This window comes from Octopus bimaculoides, chromosome 6 (genome assembly GCF_001194135.2).
Source record: "Octopus bimaculoides isolate UCB-OBI-ISO-001 chromosome 6, ASM119413v2, whole genome shotgun sequence".
In the NCBI taxonomy this organism is placed as follows: domain Eukaryota; kingdom Metazoa; phylum Mollusca; class Cephalopoda; order Octopoda; family Octopodidae; genus Octopus; species Octopus bimaculoides.
Window position 1 is genome coordinate 31,453,809 of NC_068986.1, and position 9,797 is coordinate 31,463,605.

Consider the following 9,797-nt stretch of genomic DNA (forward strand, 5'->3'; position numbering starts at 1 on the left):
ATATATATATATATATATATATATACACACACACACACACACACACACACACACACACACACACACACACACACATATATATATATCCTACACTGATATAAATTGGTACACACACATGCATGTATGCAACAGTTTTCCCTATCATTTCTTTCTACCAAAATTTCAAAGGATTAAGTTTATACACCCATTATATAGCTTACTTAATGTATGCTAAATAGATGTAAGTGTGGAGACATGTGGTTTAGTGGCTAGGGTATTCATCTCCTGATTGTAAGATCATAAGTTCAGATCCTAGTGGCATGTTGTGTCCTTGAGCAAGACACTTTATTTTTCATTGCTCCACTCCACTCAGCTGACAAAAATGAGTTGTACCTATAATTCAAAGGGCAAGTCTTAGTGCACTCTGTGTCCTGATGACTTTCCCTGAGAACTATGTTAAAGATATGCATGAATGTGGAGTGCTCAGCTACTTGCATGTTAATTTCATGAGCAGGCTGTTTGGTTGATTGTATCAACTGGAACGTTTATCATTATAACCAATGGAGAACCAAAGCCATAGATATGTGTTGAAAAGATTGAAATGCAACTGGTGTACTTGCTGACCTCTGTTGGAACATCTTAATCTCCCTCTCTCTCTCTCTCTCTCTTTCTCTCTCCCTTTCTGATATTTACTGTGATTTTAACACAGTTCCATAAGAGATGTTATTGTAGAACAAATACTGTACTAACTGCCTACCCTACCTACAGTGTGTATACATTATGCTACATAGATGGATATTTTCATTAAACACAGCCTATACCAGATTTTAAATTCTAATATAAAAATAAAAAGCCGTTTTTTTCTCTGTTTTTCTAAATTGTGTAGTATTTAATTTGAAACAGCCTACTTCTGAATAGATTTTATCGACTTTATCCATAAGTTAGAAAATTTGTCCTTATATTTGTCTCAAATAAATCAATAATTTGTAACAAATCAACTCTCAAATTTTATATTAAACAGTATGGTATATTTGATTAGTATTGATAAAAATCTCATTAGCAATTTGCAGTACAGAGTTCTTATAGATATAAGAAAGTTATTTGTTCATTGATTTTTGCCCTGATCCTATTTTGTATTTCCATACTTTTCAGGGTTCTGGACTAACACTTATCTCTGATATTAACCTGGAAACCCGACCATGCACTTGGCTACAAGCCCCAGTTGATCTTCCAAGTGAAGAAGCAACCGATGTGTTGTGTAAGTGATTTGTTTTGTATTTATTTTAGTTTAAGATTCATAATGGAAACTTCTCTAAGTAAGAATAACTGTTTCTATTTCATAATCTTTTAGTGTTGTTTTATTTCAGGGGAGCAGTTTTATAATGTTCCTGAAACAACGACAGCTGATACAAGTGTTGCAGAAGACGCTTTCATGCCAGAAGAAAGATTTGGAATATTAGATTACTTTTCAGAAACATGGTTATGGAAAGATTTAGAAACCAGGTTGTTATTATTATTATTATTATTATTATTATTATTGTTATTATTATTATTATTATTGTTATTGTTATTGTTATTGTTATTGTTGTTGTTATTGTTGTTATTGTTATTATTGTTATTATTATTATTGTTATTGTTATTGTTGTTGTTATTGTTGTTATTGTTATTATTGTTATTATTATTATTGTTATTATTATTATTGTTATTATTATTATTGTTATTATTATTATTGTTATTGTTATTATTGTTATTGTTATTATTGTTATTGTTATTATTGTTATTGTTATTATTGTTATTGTTATTATTGTTATTGTTATTATTGTTATTATTATTATTATTATTATTATTATCAAAGCAATGAGCTAGCTGAATGGTTAGCACACCAGACAAAATGCTTAGTGGCATTTCGTCCATCTTTACATTCTAAGTTCAAATTCTGCCAAGGCTGACTTTGCTTTTCATCCTTTCAGTGTCACTAAAATAATAGATAGGAGCACTCCGTCGGTTACGACGACGAGGGTCCCAGCTGATACGATCAACGGAACAGCCTGCTCGTGAAATGAACGTGCAAGTGACTGAGCAATCCACAGACACATGTACCCTTAACGTAGTTCTCGGGGATATTCAGCGTGACACATAGTGTGACAAGGCTAGCCCTTTGAAATACAGGTACTACTCATTTTTGCCAACTGAGTGAACTGGAGCAATGTGAAATAAAGTGTCTTGCTTAAGGACATTACGTGTGTTTGGCATCTGGAATGTTCTGCACACTGTACTCCACCAGCTAGATTACATTTTATCAGTGGAAAGTCGGTTCTCAAATTCTGTTGAGGGTCATTGGAGGATATCAGTGATGATGACTGAGAGCAATTTGGGTATCATTGAGGTAGTCTGAGAAACATCTTCTGAAGGACTTTCAGGTCAGATACTATATATTCAAATATAGTAGGATCCTACATATATGAAACTCTTTTGCTGAACTGCTGAGTTACATGGATGTAAACATATCAACATCGGTTGTCAAGCAATCGTGGGGGGACAAACATAGACACAAAGACACACTGATATAAATATACACACACACATATACACATACACACATACACATGACAGGCTTCTTTCAGTTTCTGTCTACTCAATCTACAAAATCTACTCACAAGGCTTTGGTTGGCCCAAGGCTATAGTAGAAGACACTTACCCAAGGTGCTATATACACAGTGGGACTGAACCTGGAACCATTTAGTTGGCAAGCAAGCTTCTTACCGCACACACACACATATATATATTTATTTATATAAAGGCATTACTATACATAAATGCCTCATGCTAAGAGGGGCTCTAAAGTCAAACTACCATAATAAACACATGCTAACTACTTGATGAATTCTTATAAAGATTTTATCCTATTCTTGAATTATATATGTATATTGGCAATCAAGTTTTGGTACTTTTCAACATAACACTGCCAATAAAGGACACTTTGCAATGCTATTCTTAGAAATACATTTATAAAAACGTGTGTATGTGTGTGTGTTTGCTATATTATTTCAGTATGGTTATGCTCCGTGTTCCTGTTTTGTAATATCAACAACAAAATATAACCTAAGCTATAAAACATGCTTCAGGTTTGGTCAGCATTATGCAAATCCCATAGAAACTACAAGCAGACTTGCATGTGTCACGAAATGCTGCAACTCCTTCTCTCCCTCCTTTTCTCCCCCCCTCTCTCTCTCTGTTTCTTTTCTCTTTCTTGTTTTAGTATAAAGAACTTTAGCATAATAACAGTCTGTATTTCTTTTGCTAGCTTTCAAGAAAAGAAAAATAAAAGTCTAAAAGAGATGCTGGTGACACTGTTATGAAACAATGCATTACATACTTTTCAAATCATATAAGTTTTGTTTAAGAAGTTTAAATTCCTCTGTGATTTGTAATTGAAATTACATAAAAATGAATGGTAAAGAATTCTTTGCAAGCAAAATATAATCAGTGTTAAGGTTATCAAAATATATATTAAACTATCTTTATATGTCAATAAATACATACATAAAAATATAAAATGAGTTATTTTTGAATAAAATGAATTTATAGAAATACTCAAGGCTGTGCGGGTAAGAAGCTTCCTTTTCAACCATGTGGTTTTGGGTTCAGTCCCACCGTATGGCACCCTGGGCAAAAATTTTCTATTATAGCCCCCTGATCAACCATTGTCTAATAAATAAATTTGGTAGATGGATGCTGTACGTGTGTATATATGTGTATATATATACATATACCCTTTACTCTCTTTTACTCTTTTACTTGTTTCAGTCATTTGACTGCAGCCATGCTGGAGCACCGCCTTTAGTTGAGCAAATCGACCCCAGGACTTATTCTTTGTAAGCCTAGTACTTATTCTATCGGTCTCTTTTGCCAAACCAGTAAGTTACGGGGACGTAAACACACCACCAACGGTTGTCAAGCGATGTTGGGGGACAAAGACAGACACACAAACACACACACACACACACACACACACACACACACACACACACACACACACACACACACACACACACACACACACACACACACATATATATATGCATATATACGACGGGCTTCATTCAGTTTCCGTCTACCAAATCCACTCACAAGGCTTTGGTCGGCCCAAGGCTATAGTAGAAGACACTTGCCCAAGGTGCCGCGCAGTGGGAATGACCCTGCAACCATGTGGTTGGTAAGCAAGCTACTTACCACACAGCCACATACACATAATTTATAAAAAGTAAAAGGAGGTAGTCAAAATTTTGAATAATTAGTTATTCAGCGCTTTCATCTCGTTTCAGAGATTCATAAGCTGAATCACTGAAATGTGATGAAAGCAGTAAATAAATAATTATGTAAAATTCTGACTACCTCCTTTTTCTTAATATATAAAATCTGCACACTACTTCAAACAATCTACCCACACACACACACACACACCACTTGACAGCCAGTTCGACAAAAAGTAAATACTGGGTTTGGTTCGTTCAACCAAACCCTTCAAGATTGTGCCCCAGCATGGCTGCAGTCTTATGACTGAAACCAATAAAAAGTAAAGGACAGTGAGTGTTGTAAGTATGTCAAATTGTTTTTAACTGTTCTTTAGAATTTTCTTTACATTATTCTAGAAAACATGAAAAATTACTGCTGAAAACCAAAGTACCAAGTCCAGCAACAGAATGGATTGGGAATGTGTTCTGTTCCAGTGAAACTGATGGCCTTGGCTTGTTAGCTTTGCCTACCATTTCCGTCTTTCAACCATTTTCCATTTCTTATATAATGCCATACACTGGTATTGTTGGGGAAAGGATTCCTATAAGCATAACTATACAATCGAATATCAAGAAATGCCTTACTGTAAGTATCCTTTTTGTTATATTTTCTTTCTTTTTATTTTTTTTTTTCTTCTGAAAAATACATTTTGTAGATTTGAAACATTTTTCCTACATTGTCAAGGTTTTGTTATTTCATTTATTTTATTTATTTTTAGACTGTTAAGGATTTTGTCATCCCTCTTAAACATCTTAGCATTCATCTTTTTATTAGATATTCAACAAATTCCAGCTCTCCTTGAAGAGACAATAAAAATAGTTTTTCTTTGTTTTTTTTTTTCTCTTTTACTTTATTGACTAAATAATCCTATCATTGTTCTACTTCATATTCTTTACTCGATAAGCTGAACAATCTCAGCCCCATGGTTTGCAGTTGTCATTGTTATGGATTTTAGATACTCTTTTACTTGTTTCAGTCATTTGACTGTGGCCATGCTGGAGCACTGCCTTTAGTCGAGCAAATCAACCCCAGGACTTGTTCTTTGTAAGCCTAGTACTTATTCTATCGGTCTCTTTTGCCGAACCGCTAAGTTACAGGGGCGCAAAAAACACCACCATCGGCTGTTAAGCGATGTTAGGGGGGGGGGACAAACACAGACACACACACACACACACACACACACACACACACACGACACTAAATGAGAATGAAGACCAATGAATTACTCCAAACATTTGGTCAGTTCAGCTACAATTATCTTATAAGTCTGCTCAAGTAGTGTTAATTAGAAATACTCAAAAATAATAACCAGCAAACTAAATTTAATTTAAATTTTGTGCTGTAGTTGTATTCTACAGCAAAGCAAAGTCATCCAGGGGCCTTGGTTACTCACTCCAAAATGAAAATGATCAACCCCAGAATGAAAGGGGATCTGACCTCACAGCAGAACAAAAGGGGATCTGACCTCACAGCAGAACAAAAGGGGATCTGACCTCACAGCAGAACAAATTCTCATGTGCTTGCATCATGATAAAACACCATGAGCTGTTTAAAATTCTCTTTGGCTTAGGGGTAAAGGTTATGACAGGCATGACACATCACCTGGTTTATCAAGACCCTCTTGGTCCCTTGCTTTCATTTAGCACCAAAGGATCAAGAGCATCTTGATAAACTGGATCTTTGAGTATTTGCTTGGCTACATTTTCTTTCAGACATTGACAATTTAAATGTTTAGATTGGACATCAGCCTCATCGATCTCACTCGTCTGGAAAAACCTGCAAAGGCCATGAACACTGCTTTATGCACAAACTAAACAAGAAAAAAATTAAGATTGATGACAGCAATACTTCAGACCTGTCCTAAACTTGAATTACTTATGTTTCTCACTTTAGCTATCCATAAAAAAAACTTTCTCAAAGATCAACAATGTTCCTTTGCTAAATGTTTATGTTCCATTCTGTTTATTCCTTTGATAGATAGGGTTACAAGTGAAGGTGTCAAGTAACTCGGAAAAGACACCAAAAGAAATCAAAGGGCCGGTGTCTTGTCTCTGTAAAGAAGAATATATTACGACCAACATTTACTTAAATGACCTCCCCATTGGTGTAATTAATGTTACAGTACAGGTAAGCTTGAGTTTTAATTAATTTTTTAGCGGTGGAGAGGTTTGGTAGATAATTAAAAAAAAATTGGGGTTTTTGCTTTTTGGAGACTTTTCCAATAGATACAAATGATTGTATGGTATGCATACGAGGAGGTGCAGAAAAGTTCCTAACTTTAAGTGTATTGTGAAAGGCCTGGTTGAAGGCCAAACCTTCCAAAGTTCTTTTACAGGGCTTAGAAAAACTGAAGGACTACTGCAATAAATGTGTGAATCTGAGAGGGGAATATGTTGAATAAAATCTTCCTATATTTTCTGTTACCCAAAGCAAGGAACTTAAAGATTTAATTTGTAATCATATCCTAGCCCACAACTTAGATTAACTCCATTACCTGATCCTTTGGTGTCTTTAGCAGAATGCACTTTACTGTGAACATTCAAACTTGATCCACAGTTGTTTCTCCATGTCCATGTTTTCCTGCAGGTAATCAGACTAGGAATTAGCTGTGTCAAATTCACTACTCTGGGAGGATCTACAAAAGATAATAGGCATTGCCCCTACCTGCTGACTAACTTAGGAAACATTGTTTTTATCTGAGGTTCCTTATTCAAAAGATATGAATAATGTGATATATTTTTGTCTAAACACTTTGTTTACAGGGTAAATCTATTTTGCCTAATAATAGAAGATGTAGTAAAAAGACTGTTGATTCTCGTTATATTGGAATGATTGATTCCAGCTCTGCTTTCATCAATATGAGGGTAAGTAGTATCAATTTCTTATAATTTGTTGATTTTTTTTTTTTTCACCACTCACTTCAAAACCAAAAATCAATTTTTTTTTTTCTATTTTTGTAATTTAAATAGAGGATTACTTACTTATTTTTACTATATATCTGGTAGCAATTTTGATTGAAGAGAGATTTAAAAAAATTCACCTGAGACAAATGAGATTTATGTACAAAATTGATACATTAAAATTATTTAATATACTTTAATGCGATTAAAATTAAAGAAAAAAAGGAGAAAAAATGCATTCAGATTTCTTGTTTTCCATAAATTTACATGAAATTTTTTAATCTTATTTTATTTTTCATTTCTTCAGCCAAAAGGTTTCGTACAAGAAATTACTCACTCCGAATACGTCTGCCCTTCAGGTATGCTTATTCATATAACTCATAAAATATCTACTCTTGGTGGAGTAACTGATAAATTTGATCCCCAATACTTGACTGGACCTTATTTGATTCTGTAATTCCCAAAAGAATTGGAGAATCAAATAAGGTCTAGACAGGTAATCATGGGGGCCTATCTTGGCTCTCTGTGGTCTAGATTCAGTGCTGGATTAACCATTAAACAAAATAAGCATTTGCTTAGAGCATCAAAGAAAAGGGGGCACCCCAGAAATAGTAAATGGTTTATGGCACAAAGGAAATCACTTCAAACTTGTTAAAATAATATTCAAAGTGGTTTATATGATCAGAAATATAATTTCAAAGTGTTTATGGTGTCATAGTGAGGATCTAATCCAAGACATTGCATTTAAAAAAGTAGAAAATTTTTCAAATATAAATGAAGTGGAAGTAGGCAAAAAAAAAATATTATTTTCCCTCTTACTGTTAGTTTTATTTCATTTTGAAAAATGAAAATTTATTTTATGGTTTATTATTGTTTATATTTTCAATTACATATATACGCGAGCACCAACATCTTTTAAGTGATTAAAGCCTCAATGGGTCTTAATCCAGCCCAGTTTAGACCAACAAGCTGAACCTACTTCTTATAGACCCTGGCTAGAAGGATAAAGAGAGGGTATCAAAAATTAGGCCAAAGAGTGAATTATATTCAGCTAACACACATGCTGTATTTCATTAAGTTGTATGTATTAATTCATTGAAAAATCATTAACTGAAACAGATTTTTTGTTTGTTTGAATGTTTGTTCATTTAGCATTCATTGTTCTATGCTAGAATGAATTGGACAGGGATGCATTTGTGGCCAGATGCTCTTCCTGTTGCCAACATTACTTGTTTTTCAAGCAAAGGATTTATTTATCCCACAGCTCTTTGAAAGTTCAAAGTAACTAGTTGTAATCATCAATGAGGAATGTAAACACCATTCACTGTTTTATTGAAGCAAAACCTCGGGATGTTAACTTTCATTCACACACGCGCGCGCACACACACACACACACACACACACACACACACACACACACACACACACACACACACACACACACACACACCAGTAGGTTTCAGTAGTCATCAGGATAGAATGCTACTGTTTCGGGACCCTCTTGATAATTCTACAGTTCACTAGCTCCCTTCACTGGTGTGAGACCCCTACCTACTGGATCGACTGACTAGTATTCAATCTTAATTCCTTCAACCCAGGATCATCAACACCATTCCAAATGATCCATCCAACAGTTATGCTTGTTCTAGATATATGTATCATCATCATCATCATCAACATCATCGTCTTTTAACGTCCGCTTTCCATGCTAGCATGGGTTGGACGATTTGATGTATAAATCTGTAATCTGAACAAGGAGCACATATTTTTCTAAGCATATTTATATTTTTTTTAAAAAAAAAGGTTGTAAAAGATTTATTTTAATTTGTTAAATTAAAATTTTTTTTATTCTTTTTCCCCCCAATTTCAGAGGATCATGGTGGAAATTATGTTAATGTCCTTTCAACTGAACTACCAAAAGATACAGTCCCTGGAAGTGTGAAAGCAGAAATCAACATGTTTGGTAATAAATTTGGGTATCTTTATACTTTTTTTTCCTTTTTCAGTTTGTAATTTTCAGAAATGCTATCCAAATATTAATTTGTTTCAACTACACTTATTTAAAATATTGGTAATTATTAACACTTCACTTTCAGCATTAAATTATCTTATTGCCATTCTTTGTTTAAAACTTCACAAATTATTTGGTTCAAACTTCACAAAATTAAACAACTTAACCAACAACTTTAACGACATTTTGACGTGATTTTGTTATATGATTTAATGGCACCTCATATTTTCTGTGCAATTCTAGGTAATATGTTATGGCCTGGGTTATCATCTCTAGAAAATATAGTGAATGATCCTATCACAAATGGAGAGGGAAACATCCTGAGCTTGGCTGCTACCATTTACGTCATGGATTTCTTGAATGCTGTTGGAAAAGTTTCTTATGAAATTGAAATGAAAGCAATTGAAATAATGGAAAAATGTATGACCATAATTTAATTTCATTCTTTACATTGTAGTTATGATGACAGTTTGATTGTGTTGATGTTTTAAATACACATTTTTAAGCTTTAAAAAATGCCTTAGACAACTGGTAGGAGTCTGATAGGGTAAAACATTCGAACACAAGATTCCCATCTGTATTTCATATATATATATATATATATATATATA

The 9,797-nt window shown here is 33.8% G+C and overlaps 1 protein-coding gene across 1 annotated transcript in view; it reads left to right on the forward strand.

Annotated features, from left to right (window-relative positions):
* The window catches only part of LOC106869347 (pregnancy zone protein), a 73,475-nt gene that overhangs the window by 41,668 nt on the left and 22,010 nt on the right, over nt 1-9,797 (forward strand). The window contains exons 18-25 of the mRNA XM_052968434.1: nt 1,132-1,237; nt 1,347-1,482; nt 4,632-4,860; nt 6,253-6,402; nt 7,038-7,139; nt 7,483-7,534; nt 9,046-9,138; nt 9,430-9,606. Coding sequence (XP_052824394.1) covers nt 1,132-1,237; nt 1,347-1,482; nt 4,632-4,860; nt 6,253-6,402; nt 7,038-7,139; nt 7,483-7,534; nt 9,046-9,138; nt 9,430-9,606 — 1,045 coding nt within the window. The remainder of the gene's footprint in view (nt 1-1,131; nt 1,238-1,346; nt 1,483-4,631; nt 4,861-6,252; nt 6,403-7,037; nt 7,140-7,482; nt 7,535-9,045; nt 9,139-9,429; nt 9,607-9,797) is intronic.